General features: G+C 44.5%; 1 protein-coding gene across 2 annotated transcripts in view; it reads right to left on the bottom strand.

Moving 5' to 3' along the window:
* Positions 1–866: 866 nt before the first annotated feature.
* Positions 867–21,437, bottom strand: part of ass1 (argininosuccinate synthase 1) — a 168,702-nt gene continuing 148,131 nt past the window's right edge. Inside the window, exons 13-15 of one of the 2 annotated variants that reach the window (XM_038782508.1) lie at positions 11,763–11,919; positions 1,870–1,935; positions 867–1,054 (exon numbers count right to left, since the gene is read on the bottom strand). In XM_038782508.1, coding sequence (XP_038638436.1) covers positions 1,003–1,054; positions 1,870–1,935; positions 11,763–11,919 — 275 coding nt within the window. In that variant the 3' untranslated portion in view covers positions 867–1,002. Of the gene's footprint in view, positions 1,055–1,865; positions 1,936–11,762; positions 11,920–21,437 lie in introns of those variants that run through there. The other variant, XM_038782509.1, reaches the window with a different exon arrangement.

Genomic DNA, 21,437 nt, shown 5'->3' on the forward strand with positions numbered 1-21,437 from the left:
CAGGATGTTTCTTGATGCTGCAGCTGCCGAGAAACACCCCGCTAAACACGCCGTTCAGTGGACTTTTAACTTCAGACCACTGACCCGCACCTTTAATCATATTTTGGGTGAATTACGCCCATTAATTCACCTTCTAATCCGGCTTCATCAAAAATCGACATTGGGGCTGTCTGCAGCCTCAACAATGGCCACTGCTCCTGGAGGCAGTACTGGGACTTGAGAGGTGCCAGCTATCTGATTAGCTAGCAGTTCTCAGATTAGAGACCCCCTCTCAGATGGGGCAGGTCTCAACCATAACGACCATAAAGGCTGTTCGGGCGATTTTGCTCAGTGGAGGGCGGCTCTCGCCTGACTTTTCAACCAGAGGCAGGCCACCGCTTCTGCATAAAACTCCAGCTTAAATCAATAATTTGTCCTTAATTCCACGAGTTTCAAATTCATCTAATGGTCTCTCACGGGAACTTGATTGAAGACCTTCTAGAAGTCCATTAACAAAACATCCATAGATATTCCCATGCCCATTACTTTTCAAAAAAATGCAATCGTGTTTATCAGACATGACCTACGCTTTAAAAATCCGTGTAAAACTCCTTACTTTTCCTTCCTCTTCCAACCATTAGCCTTTTAAACCGAAGCTCGGTACTACCCAATGATTTCTTAATTTATCAAGCTTTGTGATTTACACGTTTCATCTCGACTGTAACCTGTGCTACAGGTCTTAAACCTTCACCTGAGCTTTTCATATAAAAGGCAAAGTAATATAATTTTCAAGTATTTTAAAAAATCAAATCTTAAATGCATTTTAGAGTCCTTCTTCTTCATTGCCAGTCAAAGGAAATAGCAGAGAAAAAGTCAACCAGGTTGCCTTTGCGTTCAAGAGGATTAATTTTATTGAAAGTGAAATCAGTAACAGAGGGGAAACCTGCACTTTGCTTTCATCACAGGATTTCATATCCTGTCAAATTCAAGTGCATCAGCTTGACAGTCAAAGTTCAACCTCATTCATTTGGATTTTGGAGTCATGGCGCTTTGGAGACGATGATATTCCTTCAGCCTGTTTGGAAATACAATGGGATATTTTAGCATTTTTATAATAAAACAGGGAGATATCAATAAAGTAGAGAACATGCTTTACACAGATTTTAACAGAAATCCATGATCTTACAAACTCTTTTGCATGTTCTTTCAAGAAAACCTACCTGAATCCATCATTGTAGCTTCTGAGATGTGGATGTGCTGTTTCCTGCAAGGTTGCACATCTTGACTAATATGTTATAATGGTGGCTCGTTCATTCTCAGTGTTCAAATATACAGGGGTGCATCGTTAAATAAGCCACCATGGAGAGATATTTTGCAACCTTCACATGGGTTTGCAAGTCATAAACTTTTCAACTACAGTATTAAAATTCTAAACATTATTTAGTGCACCCCCCCCCCAAAAAGGTTAATTGTAATTTACTATGGGAATAAGAGGAAATGTGTTCATGCACACGATTCCTCACTTGGTGGTTCCTGATCTTGGCTGCAAGATGTAATAGAAGAAGGATCAGGTGGCTTACTGGATGGAGGAGGAATAAAAATAATGGAAGAATCAAGATACAAGCAGGGGCCGTGGTTGGTCCTTCCTATTGCCAAATTACAACATGTTTACATGCCCCCGTGGTGGCACGTGCGTGGGTGCAGGCATATCTACAATAAGATAGTAAAGACAGACAAGAACCACGTTTGTATCATAGCTAGTTGCTCCATCTTTTAGCTCTTACGCAGAATGGGTTTATGAATCGATAACAGAGAAAAAAACAAAACTTTTAACTAGCATAAAACATCTGGGTCCACATTTTCCTTCTAAAATAATAAAATAGCACTCACCTCAAAGAGCAAATCCTGATAAATCCACCTGCATCAATTGGGTCATAATCCCCCTGTACGTTCATGCTGGAAAGAAACATTTAATAAATCACATCAATCTATTTTTGGTTAATATTCTTTTGCTACATTTTAATACATTTAAGTCATATCGGGTGCAACCTATCGGCCACGTCATGCCCGGTAGATGCCGGGAGAAGCCTCCTGTGGGCTTCCCGGCAGCCAGTACGCCTTGCGAAATCTATCCGGACCTCATGAGGCAGTACGATCAGGATCCCACCCACAATGGGCGGGACCAAGCCACGCGGCTAAGTATATTTTGAACCTACTTATGTCGACCAGGCGGAATGGGTCCGGAATATCCTGCTAGTGCAAACAGGCTGGATTGACCAGTGAGAAGCTCCCCAAGCCCCAAAAAATGACTACGTGCGGCTGAATACAGGAGGCCCCTGGGTGGTGAGGGTGGCATCCTGGCCCTCCTGGAATGCAGGCACCTTGGCACTGCCAACCTTTGCACTGCAAAGTTGGCAGGGGCATTGCCAGGGAGCCCAGGTGCCAGTGCCCATGAAAGAGGGGGTGGAGGGGGAGTATGAAGGGTTGGAGGGGTGCAGAGAAGGTATGACAAGCCCTCTGGCCGGTTGGTTAGGGGTGGGTGTCCTGGAAGGGGGAGTGAGGCCCGAAAGCGGGCGTGGGAAGACCTGAAAAGGGAGGCCCTCAGTGACCCCATAACAGGGTGTCATTACTTGGGGTGGTGTGGGGTAATGGCCATGTGTGGGGGGGGGGGGGGGGGGGGGGGGGGGGGAGAAGGACCCACAAGCTCACTTAGAGATAGGGGCACCTTTTCAAAATGGCGGCCTGATCTCCGAGGAACCGATCTGGCCAGTGAGTTCAGCTCCCCAGTGATTGACAATAATTCTGTGTGGTTTTGACCGGAGAGAGATTCCCCAGGGCCCGAAAAAGTGACTTTGTGGTTTGATAGTGATGGGGAACTCGCCAACAGAGCTGGCAGGAAACACCCCATAAAACCCGCCACGAATGACACTTAGAAACCTTTTCGTTAGATCCCACCCATCATGTATGGTTTGTCTGAAGGCAGGTGCTTGGCTCATTGTCTGCTGTGTCAGCCTGAGCTGTTTGCAATTATTTTGGCAGTAGTCATTTGCCATTGCCTTCCACTCTGAGGCAGAGAAGGAGGCAGGTCACAATTCCTTAGCCAGAACAAGAATTGAACACAGGCTGTTGGTTTGATTTGAAAACATGCACTAGTCATCTTGCAAACTGAGCTAATTGTCCCCTACATTCAAGTTCTCCCAATGAAATCTAATTGGAATCACTGCTACAACATAAAGGACTGCATCCTCCATCGGCGGGATCCTCCGTTTCGCCGGCAGTGCACTCATGTCTGCGGATTTCCCCACGGTGTGGGGGTGCCCACAATGGGAAACCCCATTAGCCGGCTGCTGGGACGGAGAATCCCGTTGCTGGCGGGGGCGCACCGCACCAGAAAACGGGTGCCCCATGTCTCAACGAATAGGTAACAGTTTGATCACTGTACTGAGTCCATGTTGAAGCAGGTTAGAGAACCAAAGTTTCAGGACAAAGATCTCTTTGATTCCCCTCCATGCTAAACTCTAATCTACTACTTGAGATGGGTACCAAACAACAGCAAAATCTTGCATTCATTAATTGCCTTTCGACATATCCCAGGGCATTTCAGATTAAAATAGGCAAAGATTGGGGGTCTATAAATGGAATTGGAGATACAGAACAGTAACTGAATGGTCTGTCGCTCTGTTCCTAGGTGACCAAACTAGAGTCTTCAATATTTAAGCAAAGTGAGAAGGTAATGTAAAAGGAGCTGGGTATTCATGGTAGTGCAGGGAGGATTGTGGGGCGGAAAAGTTAACAAAGATTTTAAACTAGAGGCATTGGGGTACAGGGTATCAATGCAAATTCATGCGGACAGGGGATGTTGGGTGGGACTTAGTGTGGGAAACAAAACAGTTAGAATTTTTGGATGAAGTTTACGTAGGGTGGAGGATAGGAGGGCCAGGAGAACACTGCAATAGTTGAACCTGGAGGCAATGCAAATATAGATGGGCATTTCAGCAGCAGAATGGTGGAGTTAGGTGCTGAAGTAGTCACTAATATATCCCAAAGAATTCAGGAGAAATGTATTTACCCAGACAGTAGTTAAGATTGTGGAACTTGCTGCCACATGGAGTAGCTAAGGCAAATAAGAAAGATGCCCATAAGGAAAAGTAAATGAGAGTGAAAGGAACAAAGGCGCTCATTCAAAGAGTCGGTGCAGGCTGGCAGGCCAAATGGCCTCCTTCTGCACTGTAGGGATTCTTTGATGATTCTATGATGTACATAACGTGTATCTTTGTGCTAAAATGACTTTGAATCAAGGGGAAGAATTATCTTCCTCTGAAGTTTTAGTGAATGAAATTGTCAAATTCATTAAGTACCAACCCTACACTGGTTTCGAACACTTTGTGATCTCCATTGTGTAATAATCAATGCATATTATAGAGAAAATTATTATATAACTGATATCTTAGCACATCTTATTCCATTATTCACTTAGAAAGCATGCACATCTCACTACACAGTTGAACTAGAGTGATTTGCTTTGTATTTACTAGCATTGCTCACATTATAATGAGCAAACCTATTGTTTATTTTAAAAACTTCATTTAACTCCTCTTACCGTGAATACCATATGAGCAGACTGATGATGAGGATAACTCCCCAAGGTACCTATACCCCTATGGTAGCTACTGTTTGCTAAATAGTGTTTTTATCCAAGGTTTTGCTTACACTAACACATCAATCTGTTCTACCCTTGCTAAATGTAGGGTCAAATGTTTCAAGAGAAAAAAAATTAGGATCAATAAATGGTTCAAAGATAATGCATGTTGACAGCAACATGTCCATGAAGCATGCATCACTTTAATTTTACTCCTCAGTCTTTTGTTATAATCTGTTAGAACGCAAGTCTAAAAAGCCACAGCATATTGACACAGTCTTTTCAATAGAAAACTTTTGCTCTATAAATTGATTTCTTTTTATTTTTTGACACTCGGGGCAATAACATGGAATCTCTCAGTTAAACCACCAGAGTTTTACTTTTAAAAGAAAAATTAAAAGCCAAGTTATTGTTCTTTTGTTGATCTAGAGTATGCAGGCTGCACTGAACGCTTCCATACAATGGGAACTTAACAATTAGAGAACATCTATCAAAAACAGCTTTTGTTGCCAGTTGCAATCTGACAATGTCAAGGATGTAGTGAACCTTCAAGGTAACATAGACAATTAAATGTACTAAGAATCTGTAAAAGAAAATATAGAATATATATATATACATACACACACACACACACTGTATTCACCTGTGGCAAGCAATTAAATAAAAAACTAATCAAATCACATGGTCGGTACAGCAGTTCTGTGTCTCAAGCATGGTATTTGATTGGATGAGACTGTGGTTTTTAGCTACATTAAGCAAACATTTACTTGGGTGTTTAACAAAATAAATAAAATGTAGGATGAATCCTCCCAGGGTCACATTCTAACGTACCTACAAGTGACTTCTGGAGCAGCATGGGCATTGATCAGGGTTCAGTTTGCCTATTCATGTTGACAGCTGCAGACTTTCGCAATAAAACTATCTCTGGTCTAAACAAATGTCCTCTTATACCTACCACACAACTTGATTTGCTCCTATTATCATGCATGTCTGCAGGATAATATTAATACCGTAGAACTTGATTCTCAGTAAAATAAACTATGGAATAATGTATTGCAGAGAACAGGGATAGTTAGGGGAAAGTGTGGGGAGCAAAGGAAAGAAAATATATAATTATTTAATAACACCAGAAAGAGCGGGAAATACTCAGGCTGGAATTTTCTAGCTCCCCAGCACAGGTTTCCCGTAGAGGGGCCGGTGAGCCATTGAACTCTGATCAGATTGGCACACTGGAAGATCCCGCCGGCGTGAAGTGTTGGAAATTTCAGCCTTAGTATCTGTGTATAGGGAAATAGAGTTAGTGGACAGAATTTAACACCCTCCCCCAAAGACATGTTTGGAGTCAGGGAGCATTTCATCAGGCAAGAGGGTGGGATGTCCATTATATTTAGGCCTCTTCCCCAGTTAAGCTGGAGCAGGAAAGCTAATGGACGGCCTTCCCACCCAATGACAATTGAGGCCCTTAAGTGGGTAATTAACGGGTCTCATCCTGCTGCTGCTAGTATTCAACCCGTGACAGGTGGGGGAGTCCCAAGTACAAAATGCCTGTGGGCTTCTGGGGAGGGGTCTGGTCTCTCAGTGCCTCATCGAGGGACCTGACATTGGGAAGATGTGCAACCCATTGTAGAGTCACCACCCTGTCCTTTCTTCTGATCCCCTGTTCCCTCTAACCAGTGACACCCCTCCTATCCTCACTCTTTGCGGCCTCAGGTCACTCATTGATCCTGGGCCTCAGGTGGATGCATTGCCAGCAGTCACCATCATTCCCGGTGGTCCTGCATGCAATGAAGGGCTGAGAGCTGCCAGCCCATGATTGGCTGACAGCAGCACTGGTGTATTTCCACCCCCAGGACCCTTAATCCCAGGAAAGGTCTGACGGTGGCTACATGATACGTCAGGGTTTCTAGATTCCCCAACCGTTAAGTGTCAAGAGTCAACTCCTGTCAAGCCCCTTCAGAACTTTGTATGTTTCAAAGAGATCATCTCTTATTTTTCTCAACTCCAGAGAGTATAAGCTCTATTTGCTCAGCCTCGCACAGTAGGAACTAATCTAGTGAACCATTGCTGTACCACCTCCAATGCAAGTATATCCTTCCTTAGAATTCCAGGTGTCACTAAAGTCCTATTCAATTATCGCACAACTTTATTCTTGTACTCCCATACCCTCGCAATATGCTATTTGCCGTCCTAATTGCTTGCTGCACCCGCAAGCTAACTTTGTGATTCTCGTTTGAGTACATCCAAGTCCCTCACATCAACATTTATTAAGCTTCAAGCCTTTTAAAAAATATTCTGTTTTTCTATTCTTACGACTATACCTCATACTAACCCACAATCTTTCAAACTTGTTGCTCAGTACTTTAATATGTACATCACTTTGCTGCCTCTTTGTATCCTCCTCATAGCTTGCATTCCCACCATTTCCTCCATCATCAGCAAACTTAGATATATTACTGTCCATCTCTTTAATATAGATTGTAAATAGATGAAGCTCCAGCACCGATCCTTCAGGCATTCCACTTATTCTATTCATTGTTTTTTGTCTGTCAATCCATTATCCATGTTAACATACTAGCGTCAACTTCACGAGCCTTTACCTTTGTGAGGCCACTTAATGAATATCTTTTGGAAATCCAAGTATAATATATCTACTAGTTCCCTATTGTCTACCATACTTGTTACATCCACAAAAAACCCTTAATAAATTTGTCAACAGAAGCATTAAATCATGGATGTCAGAATGCATCAGGTTTGATTCCTGGGGAGCGATCGAAAGGCATGGCTGCACCAGAAAAGCAACTTATCGTGACGCAGCATGGTTGATAAGGGCCGGGAGGCCCCGCTCCCCAGAATCTCGCAAGACGTTGCAATATGATAAATACCCACTGTGGATGAAACCACTTTTTAGCAAATGTGCATATTAAAATGAGACAGCTAGTTCTTCGGGGTTGCTTCCGGGGTCTCTCGCTACACTGAGGAATTCCGGTAAGCAGAGCGCTTCTGTGTTGGTCGTTGAGGCCCTTTATCAAACACGAGTCGCGTTTTATAGCCTTCTGTCTGGCAGCCCTGATCTATTCCCGCTGCATCCCACTTTATTGACCCCCTCAACCCTTAACCTTGGGGAGGCCGCAGCAAGACTTCCTCAACCCCCTTCCAGGAGACTCGTGATTGACCCGGCGTGGAGTCCGATTTGGGACTCTCGCGAGATTCACCAGTTGCGCGGTCACTGAATCGCACACGACATCTCTTTATGTAGGTTAGTTTTATAACGTGCTTGTGAAGCGCCTTGTTAAGTTTCATTGTGTTAAAGGTGCTATTTAATTCTAGGTTGTTGCTGGGATGCAGCTGGGGGAGGGTAGCCCAGAACAAGGGTGTCCCAAGACTTCCTTGAGACCCAATAGAACATACCTGCTCCTCATTGTCGACAAAGGAACCTAGAGTGAAATTCTCCAGCACACACTGTTACTCCTGACAGATTTCACCTGATGGGCAGGTTGTCAGATTTCACCTGATGGGCAGGTTGTCACTGCTTGCACGCTCAGGCCTCCACCTGGTAACTTCATCAGACCTAATTTGCATATTTGAAATCATTGCTTTCCCCATGTGTGACCACCCCCACCCTCCCTTGTCTACTCAAAAATCAGGATACATAGGTGAGTGTCTTGCCTTTACACAGGCTGGGGTTTTAAAACTGGGTAATAGTTTTTGAGAAACAATGATAGTCCTTGAAAAATCACATTTAGTCAGATGACTAAGCTCCTTATAATGTACAAGTAAAATTAATGTTACTCACACCATTGTAGAAATTATTGCTCAGCAAAAGCACTGTCTTGATTTGCAAAGCTGCAGTATCTTGTTTCCCAAATGTATTTTTTATATTCCATTCTATGTTAACTTGTGGATTTTGCACTCTATGGCCTTGGCTTCCCTGGGATTGTGCCATTAAGCGGATGTGTTGTACAGTTTCAGGGTGTTATTTTGAAACCTCTCTTCCTAGTTTGAGTTGTATAACACAATGAAACCCTTCACCAAAGTGTTGGGCGCAGGTTTAATTCGACATTCTGCTGGGCTCCTGTTGTGTGGCAATGGCGAAGGACTGAACTGAATCCTGCAATGCTGCCCTCACATGAATGAAAGAAGGAAAAATATAGCTGCAAAAATCTTTCTTGTACATTTCTCATGAGGCTCTTAGTAGCAATTCAGTGCTGGGAGAAGGTCATCTTGCCTGTATGTCTACCTCTCAGCTGTAGGTAATGTGTACTCAGGGAAACGGAAAAAAACAGGAGAGATTCAAATAAAATACTCTTATATAATTCTTTAAATCTCTTCTGTTTTAACTTTTTCTTTTAAATGTTCTGCTTCTTTTCATCTCCATCTAGGCTTCAAAACTCCACAGTAGTTACCAGCCTTGTTGCGACTGATGAATTATTTGCGAGAATAAAAAAACAAGCAATTTGGAAGAGTTTACAATGGTGCTGGATGTCTCTCCAGAATTCCATGCTTTTATTTTTGTGCAGTCGAGTGGGCTGTATGCCGTATAATTACATTACTTTATACCTACTGTGACCAGTCACTTCCAGCCTCCTGTACTGCTTACTGCTATTCTTTTATTAGTATGATTCCATCATCATTCAAACATTTTAAAGGCACTGATGTAGAAATTGAAAGAGAAATCACTTTGGAACTGACAGGGAATAAATGCTCCTGATTACTTTTACTTTATTCATTTAGCTCCTCTGTGACTGTAAGCCATAAAGAAGGGGATTATTAAGGGTTACTCTGTGTGCATTTTGCCTACAAAAGAGATAAATCAGCTGAGGTATTTATCCTACCCGATACCTCTTTTTCACACGGATAAAAACATTTCAATGTCTTTACAATCACAAAATGTAACTTTGACAATAAGAAAGTAAACTGCATGTGTAACACAATACAATTCCAACTCTGCATGAGTAATTGTGTTTACTTATTTAAAAACAAGGATAAAGGACACAGTTAGTTGCCTTTTGAGTGGACTGCAAGAAACTTAACACAGATTTGTATTGATCCACTGAATGGTACCATGGGTTATTGATCTGTATGTGTTATTGTTGATTTTTTGTGGCTGTAATTGGTGGATTAAAATCAATAAAGATTACAACACTGTAATATGTGTGGCAGATGTACACATTCTTTGGGGCATGAGACAGTCAATAACTAATCTCACTATATCAACAGTAATGCATTGCCTCCTCATACAAAACAGCAATCTCAATAATGTGACAAACGCAGAATTTTTCTGCCTTTATATCCAATATATACATTATACATTACACACAGCAAGCATATGAGAATGAGTGAGCGTGAAAGGAAATCATTTCAAAAGGACTAGGGCAGCAATCTAAACCATAACATCTTAAATCTAAGTTACTCAACATCAACTGTTATACAATAAATGTTATTTCTTTTATAACTTAATCCAAAGTGATTTATTCCCATGAATCTATTTTATTTATAGAAGCTCAAAGTGAAGGAAGTGGAAGTAAACAAAGGAGCTAGAGGGTGCCCATTTTGCCAGTTTGCATTGATCATAAAACTCAAAACAGTTATTCTACGAATGTTACGGTATGGTGACTGCTGTATATCAGTAAAAAAAAAAAAAAAAATTAGCTTTCAGTATATTGTTTCTTCCGATCATATCAGAAAAATACTTCTTGGAAGTTTTATAGCAAAATTCCCCATTTGTAAACTGCAATATTGTACACTGATATTTTGTAGGTTCAGTAATTAGGGGCAGGATTCTCCCGTACCTGGCGGGATGGAGTGGTGTGAACACTCCGGCGTCGGCCCGCCCCAAAGGTGCGGAATCCTCCGCACCTTCAGGCGCTAGGCCGGCGCCGGAGTGGTTGGCGCCCCGCCGGCCGGCGTGTAAGGCCTTTGGCGCCGCCCCAGCCGAGGCCGAAGGGATTCTGCCAGCCGGCTCGGGTCCGCACATGCGCGGGGGGGGGGGTTCACCTACGCATCGGCCATCGCGGAGGCTGACACAGCCGGCGTGTAGAAAAAGAGTGCCCCCCACGGCACAGGCCCGCCCGCGCCCACCCACGCTGCCAGGTCCCGCCGGTAAGGGACCTGATCTAATTTACGCCGGCGAGACTGGCAAAGAACGGGCGGGACTTCGGCCCATCGCAGGTTGCCGGGGGGGGGGGGGGGGGGGCGCTGCGAGTGGCCGCTGACCGGCGTGATTCCCACCCCCGCCAAATCTCCGGTGCCGGAGAATCCGGCGGCCGGCGGAATTCACGCCGCCCCCCAGCAGTTCTCGGACCCAGCGGGGGGGGGGTCGGAGAATCCCGCCCTAGATTGCAGACAAATTGTAAAGTCACCAGCAATTTAAAATATCAGCACATTCTGGGAATGCACTGTAAGTCAGTCAGCATCTGTGGGGCTCTTCTGGAGATCGAGTAATCTAGGCTATTAAGAGTCCTTTTGGAGGGATTCAGATGTGGAACAAACTAACACAGCAAGATCGTCTGTTTTGTCTGTCATGGCAGCTCAGTATGGTGGCATGATTTGTAAATGACCTCCTTTGTGGAAGATACAAATTTTTTGCTCCGGATTGTATTGTTCCCCTTTAAATGCTTAGCTTCTTATTTTGGCACATTAAGAAGTCTTAGAACACCAGGTTAAAGTCCAACAGGTTTGTTTCAAATCACTAGCTTTCGGAGCACTGCTCCTTCCTCAGGTGAATGAAGAAGGAGCGGTGTTCCGAAAGCTAGTGATTTGAAACAAACCTGTTGGACTTTAACCTGGTGTTGTAAGACTTCTTACTGTGCTCACCCCAGTCCAACTTCACATTATGGCTACCATCTTATTTTGGCATCATGCTCAAACTTGGCGCATTTTGCTCATTAGACACTATACTTTAGTCATTAATTCTGACAGCCAAAATGGTTTGACAGGAATTATTCAAGCCTGAACTCTATCTAGACTTAAAAAGTTAGGTGCTATACTTGGAAGATGTTAAGGTTGGCATTTGGGATGTGACCAGATGGAATGAACAGTCTTAGTCAGCCAAGCTGACCTACTGGTAGGAGTTCACATCACAAACCTTTTCACATTATTTAAACAAAACTGAAAATCAACTGATAAAGATTGCCATGTTACATACCTCACAAGATCCTGATTGTACAAGGAAGTAGGTGACTCCCGACCAAGAATGTAGACTTGTCCCTTAAAGACAGACAGCTGAACTTTCCCTGCGACATGCTCCTGTGATTTGTTGATGCAGTGCCGGGCAAATGCACACTCAGGGCTATCCCAAAATCCTATTGAAGCATGAATACGAAAGAATATTTAGTAAATAAATATTGATCAAATAATCTGAAACGGTAGCCATGTGGTAATTGCATTGAGTAAGAAACCATGACAATAATCATGCAGTTCATAAATACCACCCAAATCCCAAAGATGTACATAACACTGAAAAACACCAGTTTGCCTTGATGATGGCACCGTATCCGGGCTGCTCTGCAGGAATGTGAATCTCAAGGTGATGAAATATGAGGCACTATTCCATGCAAAAGCCCTGGATTTATGGATACAAGTCATTTTTATGGCCCCAACATGCCTCTAGGCTGCAGCTGTAAGATTGGCTGTGATCAAAAATTCCTTTTCAACGTTTTATACAAAACACAACTGGACATGCAATAAATATCTTTGAATGAAAACATGGCAGTGTTCAGGCAAGTATTGTCAAATATCAAGACAAAACTCCGTGATCAGAAATGTGAGCAGAGGAGGTCTGAAACTACTTTATTAAAGCTGCAGGCTCTGTAAGTTTAACAGAATCTCTTTCTCTCCGAATGCTACACAGACCCACCTCCAATCTCTTGCTGTCTTTTGTTCTAAAGAATCATCCAATATCGACATGGCTAGTATGAAGGAAAAAATTGAGTTGGAGAAACAGGAAAAAGACAGATAAAGAATATTTGACTGTTATTTGTCTATTACATTGTCCAAGCAATTTCCGTTGCATGGCTAGTCAAAGCCACAATTTCTTTACTTGCTCGTGTTATGACAGTGAGCAATGTGGAGCTCCCAGCATATAGACTCAAAAGCTAAATGAGGCTGTGGAGCTGTTCACCGACTGCCAACGTGCATCTTCCTATTTAGTTACCAGGAGTTGTCATTCTGAGCTCCAATTTCATAGAATTTACAATGCAGAAGAGGCCATTCGGCTCATCGAGTCTGCACCGGCTCTTGGAAAGAGCACCCGACCCAAGGTCCACACCTCCACTCTATCCCCATAACCCAGTAACCCCACCCAACACCAAGGGCAGTTTGGGACACTAAGGGCAATTTAGCATGGCCAATCCACCTAACCTGCACATGTTTGGACTGTGGGAGGAAACCGGAGCACCCGGAGGAAACCCACGCACACACGGGGAGAATGTGCAGACTCCGCACAGACAGTGACCCAAGCCGGGAATCGAACCTAGAACCCTGGAGCTGTGAAGCAATTGTGCTAATCACAGCAAAAAATAAATAATAAAGCAACTACATCAGGAATAATGTGCATCATGTCTCACATTCAGGCTATCTCCTGGAGACAACAGCTTGCTGCTTTTAAAATATTTTTTTGAAGCGCTATCTCTCATATGCAGGTGTACAGCGAGACACAACTGGAAATCTCATACCTGGAGCTTGCACAATATATTGTGTTTAGATCAAATCCCCATAACAAAGGAGAGTTTAGTGCTGACTTCAGAGCATTATGGGCATTGACAACTTGACTAAAAAATAAATAAAAATTAAACAGGAAATAGACCACGGTATATTTAAAACCCCAGGCTGACCAATCCATCTGGCACTGATTGAACAGGTAGGCACAGAGGGAATACAGGTATCACAGCCACTCCCCTCAGGGTACCAAAATATCAGTTGTCCAATTAAAACTTGCTCATTACTATGATGGATACTATACCATCAGCATGGTAAAATATGAATATTATGTGTTACATGTTGTAACAATTAAAAAAATTTCGAAGCAAAATATTTTTCAGCTGTTCTGTTCAACAAATATCATGGCCGTGATTCTCCCAAATTAATTCTTAGTGCTGTGGCCAGCAGGAAAATCGGTGCATTTTCTGCTGGCCCTGGCAATGCCTGCAAGGTGCTATTCAATGGCCCTTGAAAAACATTGGAGAGGGGTGGTTTTTTGCAAGGACCTAAACACACAGGTGGGACTGCGGTTAGAAACAACACCTGCTCTTAAAGGAAGCACTTGAGAGTCAATGGGCCCTGAAGAGCTATAGAAACAAACAAAGCTAATCCCTCCTGTGAAATAGAACTATAGAATTCACAGTGCAGATGGAGGCCATTCAGCCCATCAAGTCTGCACCGGCCCTGGAAAGAGTACCCAACTTAAGTCCCATGCCTCCACCCTATCCACTTTATCCCAGTAACCAGTAACTCCACCTAGCCATTTTGGAGGGCAATTTAGAATGGCCAATCCACCTAACCTGCACATCTTTGGACTGTGGGAGGAAACCGGAGCACCCGGAAGAAACCTACACACACATGGGGAGAACATGCAGACTCCGTACAGACAGTGACCCAAAACGGGAATCGATCCGGTGACCCTGGAGCTGTGAAGCAACTGTGCAAACCACTGTGCTACCGCGCTGCCCCACGGCAGCTTGGACCTGTCAATCAAGAGACTTGTAAAAGATAATGGGTCATTAAATTGAATGTAAACAATGCAGTTCAAAGCTTTTAGGCTTCTCAGCATGTACATTGACTTGCAAAAGTTAAAGGGAATGAAATTGACTGTGAACAAAGCACTTGAAAGGTTTCTAACACGGGCAGCACAGTGGCACAATGGTTAACATTGCTGCCTCACGGCGCAGAGGTCCCAGGTTCGATCCCGGCTCTGGGTCACTGTCCGTGTGGCGTTTGCACATTCTCCCCATATTTGTGTGGGTTTCGCCCCCACAACCCAAAGATGTGCAGGGTAGGTGGGTTGGCCTTGCTAAATTACCCCTTAATTGGAAAAAATGAAATTAATTGGAAAAAAAAGATTTCCAACACAGAGGGAAGACTTTCACTTTGATCTTTAAAAAAAATAAAAAAATTCAGAGTACTCCATTCTTTTTTTCCAATTAAGGGGTGATTTAGTGTGGCCAATTGACCTACCCTGCACATCTTTGGGTTGTGGGGGTGAGACCCACACAAACACAGGGAGAACGTGCAAACTCCACACTGACAGTGGCCTGGGGCCGGGATCGAACCCGGGTCCTCAGCGGTGCTAACCACTGCGCCACCGTGCTGCCTGATTTTCACCTTCACCTGACAGATATTTGAACTTGAGATGCTGGGAGAGATATCAAAGGGTTCTAACAGATCAGAGGGAAGGCTTTAAAAACATTTTTTTAAATTTAAAGTGCTCAATTCTTTTTTTCCAATTAAGGGCCAATTTAGCGTGACCAATTCACCTACCCTGCACATCTTTGGGTTGTGAGGGTGAGGCCCACGCAGATATCGGGAGAATATGCAAACTCCACACAAAGTAACCTGGGCTGGGGTCGAACCCGAGTCCTCGGCGTTGTGAGACACCAGTGCTAACCACTGTGCCACCATGCTGCCCAGAGGGAAGACTTTTAACTGCAATTTGACATAATTTTCAAAGCTACAGAGGAAGATCTGACACACGACCCTCATCCTAGGAACCCCCCCCACCTGAGCTCCTTCAGCCTAGCCTGAGCCTCCCATACCCCCACCTCTCTTGAAGGACTCCCTGGAAGGACTCTTAGCACCCTGGAAGTAAGTGTAGAGTGGGTATTCACCCCTTGCTCCTTCTCTGTGTCCCAGCAGTGCTCTATGCCAGAGTGACTTCCAGCTGCAGGGGTAGGAGCATTTCGGAAGGCATTCCGCTTCAAAAACCCACTAATTACTTTCAAATGAATCATAATTAGTTTGGATCAGGTTGGCGCTCTCTCTGGACATGTATCTAATCTCGCAGGTGAAGTGGGCTGGGAGACTCGCAACGGGTTTGACGCCTGGCGAGAATCTCGATTTGGCCCTCATGTCTGATCCAACGGGCCATCGGGAATCCCGCCTGGGGCTGGAGGCCCCTGGAGAAACGCTCCTTATGTATTTTTATTGTTTCTACTGTAATTAAATTAGATTAATGGACCATAAAGATTCTCTAATAATCTGGAATCCTTTATCTAATTTGGACAAACCCTGTTAATTGCTGCTTAAATTGAAGCTACTACTGAATTCAGTTATTTGAAAAATCTATTTGCAATAGTTTTGTACATCATTTACAGATGTTTATAGTAATGATTTTATTTACTTTTTTTCTGGGGGTTAGGGGGTTAGAAATGACATCACATGACAAAATCACAGCCTACTGGGAATCACCAAAGTCATTACAAGAGAGGGCTTCTCAGTAAAGAAAGAGCTGAAAAATGGCTTCTTTCAACCTTATAAAGCGCTACCAACCCTGACAATGAAGTCACAAAGGGCAGTTCAAATTCATCCTGCAGGCCTTTGAGCCCTGAATGAACAGCCTGGAGTGGCCTCCTGATAGTTTGCTGAACAGTCCCACGAGAGGCTCCTCAGACCCTTCTCGTGAATCTAACTGAATAGCTGAGACCTGACCCAGTATTTATCAGGATTGAAATCAAAGGTCCATATGTTTCTTTCTGCAAACCTACACGTTTTTGTTGCTGCTCACCGGTACTCTCCTTCCAAAATAACATCTCATTTCAGAGCTCAAAAGAGCAGATAGTCTCCAATTTCTCCTTTTTGCTGTACCTCTTTCCCTCTCTTTACAAGAAGCTATCACTGCCACATCTGTTTATCTGGCTGATGCACACCTTGCCGACATATTCGCCAGCGCTCAGCTCCCTTGAGAAAGAGAATGTAATTTGTTTTTAGTATTATCACAAAAACATCACACTAAGCCTATGATTATCCTGCACAAAGTCCTGCAACTGTCACCTGTCTTCTCTGATGCAATACTTGCCATTAAAATGATAAACAGGTTAATAGTGACCTAGGTATACCTTATTTAAAACCAAAATGAATTTCTACCGTGGAACGGTTTGTGCTGATAATGATGGGTGAACCTATCTGCAACTTAGAATAAATTGTATTTTAGATTTATTTTTGTTTCGTACCCACACTGAGGGATGTTCATGTTGGGAATTGAACAATTTCCATTCTTCTCACCAACCAAGCACTTAGAAATAATAAAATAACTCCCTCTACTTTGTCTCAAGAATATAAATTAAAGTTCAGAACAAAAAAACTTTACTTCACCAGTGCGACAATTCAATTTCCTACATCACCTATCCTTGTGATTTCTGAATAAAATTGACAAATTGGCACCAACTTAATGAACTGTTCTGGATACAGACTCATAGCCAGCGAGGGAAACTATTTGTAACATTTTTCACTTAAGACTTTACAGCTTTCAGAACCACACTAGCTTCTTATCAATCTTGACATTATTCAAGCCCCAACCCCAGAGGCAAAATGACTGCATCAAGGGAATTCAGCAAAGGGAGGATGACTGAAACTGACATTCTACCTCTCCAGTGCTCTAAGTTATACCAACATGGTGTCTTTATTATACATTTATTATTTCACGCTGCTGAAAGCTGTTGCTGCCAAAAACAAAATGCTCACCAAGTTTCAGTTGACTATAACAATTTTTTAAAAACCTGCCAGGATTTCTCATGTCTTAAACCTTAATTTGTTTTGTAGTTTTCACACTAGCCCCAAGTATAAACACTGGGTTACAACAGACCCCTGCCAAAGTATCTTCAGAGGCAGAACATTAACCAGAGTACATTCCACACACCTGTAAACACCATTCCTGTCCAGTCTGTTGTAACTAATGAAGGAAAGCAATTAGGTATTTATTGTTTCTTAGATAATAAAAGGTATGCGAGGGGCTGCCACTCAACTAACCCCTCATAACCTTCAATCACCCACTTAACCTTTAGAAATCATGGCATAACCCTTCCATTAGCTTTTCCCTTTTCCAGAATATTTAGAGCTAGTACAGCTGAAACCCAGGTACGTGTACAACTATTGGCTCAATGTTTCATGCTAAATCAATCTGGACCAGCCTCGACATTCCGATCCAAGTGTGTTTGACCCACAATGTAAAAGAGCCCAGAGATTGACATTTTTAATTTCAAACAGAGTCCCTCTGCTAAAGGAAATAATTCAATGATGTGGTACTAGTGTAATTCAAAGCATGGGTTTATCAGGGAAGAGAAAAGGAAGTTTTACTTTACATCTAGCTTTGCTGACAATATCAAAATTCTAATCCCCAACAATAACAACACGAAGGAGACAAAAAGTATTTGTATTTTTAAGAAAAGTGGGATTTCGACAAAACGATGAAATTTTTTTTTAAAATTCCAATTAAGGGGCAATTTAGCGTGGCCAATCCACCTATGGGTTGTGGGGGTGAGATCCAGGCAGACACGGGGAGAATGTGTAAACTCCACACGGACAGTGATGTGAGGCCGGGATTGAACCCGGATCCTCGGCGCCATGAGGCAGCAGTGTGAACCACTGCGCCACCATGCCATGATGAGAAAATTTTAAAATAAATATTTCTGAAAACAATAAGAACATTGCTTGCTACTGAAAAACGACACTGGCGTCATCCCAGTGCATGCGCAGGGGGCGTTCTTCTCTCCGCTGGCCATGGTGGACCGTTACACCGGCCGGCACGGAGGGAAAGAGTGTCCCCACGGCACAGGCCCGCCCGCGGATCGGTGGGCCCTGATCGCGGGCCAGGCCACCATGGGGGGCGGGGGGGGGGGGGGGGTGAATCCCCCTGCCCCACTCCTGAGGACTCTGCAGGCCGCCTGCAGAGCCAGGTCCCACCGGTGGGACTGGCCGAAAAATGGCGGCCACTCGGCCCATTGCGGGCCGGAGAATCGCTGGGGGTGCCACTGTCAACAGCCCCCACCGGCGCGACGTGATTCCCGCCCTGCCGAAAAACCGGCGCCGGAGGATCCGGCAGCCAGCGCCGCCGCGGGATTCACGCCGCCCCCCAGCGACTTTCCGACCCGGCCGGGGGGTGGGGTGAGGGGTAGGAGAATCCCGCCCGAGGTGAGAGTGAATGTCCTTGACATCAAGGCACCATTTGGTCCAGTATAGCATCAAGGACTCTTAGCAACATCAGGAGGAATGCCTAATACAAATGAAGATGGCTTTGATTGTTAGAGGCCAATCTCGGCCTCAGGACATGTATTTGTCATATCGAGTGGGTGGGGGAAGTGAGATGATTTCAAGGGTGAGGGCTGGAGAGTCGTTCTTTCTATTATAACTGGTGTGCAGTCACAGAGCACCGAGCAGGGCTTTTTAACCAGCTTTCCCCTGCTCTTTCCAGGGACAGTGGACCCAATTCCTGCCAGCATCCCCAACGAAAATCCTACCCTGCCTCACGCTATCCACATGAAAGATGAAAAATCCAGCCCTATATCACCATTCCTTCATTGGGTTGAGATCCTGGACCTCCCTCCCTCATAACACCATGGGCGCGATTCTCCCAAAACGGGAGAAATCGTAAGGCTGGCATCAAACCCGGGTGGGTTTGACGCCAGCCCCTCCCTTCCCGACCGGGAACCGATTCTGGTCCCTGGTCGGGGCTAGCAGCCCGACGGCGTAAGCTCCGGCATCACGGGCTTAACGAATTTCGTTAAGCCCGCTTGCCGGAGTTAGCGCCGGCTGACGCGTCATATGACGTCAGCCGTGCATGCGCGGATTGGAAGACTCCAACCCGCGCATGCGCGGATGACGTCATCGCGCATTTGCGCGAAACCCGCGCATGCGCGGGCCGGGTTGCCCCTCAGCCGCCCCGCGAATGGATACTGCGGGGCGGCGGAAGGAGAAATAGTGCGCGGGCATCAGGCCCGCTGCCCGCGATCGGTGCCCACCGATCGCGGGCCCATGGCACCCTTGGCACGGCCGTGGTACTGCCGTGCCAATCGGTGCCATGGTTATAAAATGCGAGTGTTTACGGCCGTTTTTACGAACGGCCAGACCAGGTGTGTTTGCCGTTCGTAAAAACAGCCGTAAAGGGCTGGGAACTCGGCCCATCTATCGGCTGTGAATCGCTGCCGGCCGTAAAAAAACGGCGGCAGCGATTCGTGTCGGGAGTTGGGCGTGGGGGGGGGGGGGGGAATAGTGGGAGGGCGTCGGAACAGCGTGGCCGTAAAATTTTACGAGCCATGCTATTCTCCGCGCCGTCGGGAGTGCGGAGAATCTCGCCCCAAGGGTTTACCTACACCATAAGACTGCAGCAGTTCACGAAGATGGCTGACTACCACCTCTTCATGGGGAATTTGGAATGGGCACTGTAATGAACTCCAATTGGCTTTATTGGTTGGCCAATTGGAGTATGAGCTCCCTCAATGATAGCTCATTGAGGGGGCCCATATAATCACCTGTGGAGGCTTTGTGAGCCAGTCTTAAGTTGACTGGACTGCTAGCAGCACTGTTTGTAGCTGCTCCTGTAATATCGTTATTGTAAATAAATATTGGTGCGGTGACAGAACTCCTGCCTCCTGTGGATTACTACAGGCATGAAACACTAACCTTGCCTGCTACGCTCACACTGCACAAATTAAGTTTTTAGAAACTTTTAGGTAGTGAGGCTAATGCATGAGAATATTTAACTGTGTGCTCAGGCAGACTGACTCTCCGAAGTCTATGTACTGTCCAGGAGCAGGTGGGATCACAAGATCATCTGAATGACACTGTATCATGACATCACAAACATTTTAAAGGAAGGTCATTCTCAGTGTGACTGGTATTCCCCCAGCAAGAATGTAACTCAGTGGAAGCTCACTGCATTAGAACAATTACTTCAGTGTGATTAAAAATGTGGGACTGTTGCTTATTTACAGGAGCAGAGATTACATTCCTTTCATCTCCAGTTCTAAACAAAGTTCTTTCTGTCATTGATCTCACCTTACTTTTCGAAACTTGTGTTATTTCTTTGTAACCAACATCCAAACATTAATAAAATAAATCCTATTAACTTCAAGCTCTTTCAAAGACAATAGGATTAAACACCTGGGCTGTACCTAGAAGGAGGATTTACCAGTTTAAATCTGTTTAAAATATTCATTTCATCAACAGGGAGCACTGACAAAAGCAAATAATCCTTGAAGTAGGAGGCGAATTGCAGCAATTAAAGAGGTTCTTCATATAGAAACAGCTCTTCTTCCAGTTGTGGGGCTAGCACTCTGCGGTAGTCGAGGTCAATTTCTGTTTTGTTAAAATGTGATTCTTGACGTCATGAGAAAAAATGGAAGTATCTTTCTATTACAATCCCAGTTCATTTCTCACAGACTCTCCAACAGACTTGCGTACTGTCAAAGTCCCCGGCTGACAGAGGGCTGGAATTTTTAAGTGATGTGGGGCTGGTTGGTAGATCAGAGGTTGGCAGGCATGCAATTTGGTGTCATCAGCCTTCATGACAAATCACTGCGATGACTCCGACCCTGAACTATTTTCAATAAGGGCTGCCCGACAGCCAATTATTAATTATTACTGGATTATTCAGGCCCCCCTTACCACGCTGACTGGGATTCTCAGTTGACAGTGGGGATAACCATGTCCAGGCCAACATGGTGGGCTCAGGGCAAGAAGGCCGGGAAGGGGTGTGATGGGTCATGTGAGGGCTCCTCTTTTGTGGACCCATAACTGCAACTGGGCCATAGTTGTAACCACTGGCTGTCCCGATAAGAGTTTAGCAGACACGGGGAGAATATGCAAACTCCACGTTGACAGTGACCTAGAGCCT

The sequence above is a fragment of the Scyliorhinus canicula genome, chromosome 21, assembly GCF_902713615.1.
Source record: "Scyliorhinus canicula chromosome 21, sScyCan1.1, whole genome shotgun sequence".
Classification (NCBI taxonomy): Eukaryota; Metazoa; Chordata; class Chondrichthyes; order Carcharhiniformes; family Scyliorhinidae; genus Scyliorhinus; species Scyliorhinus canicula.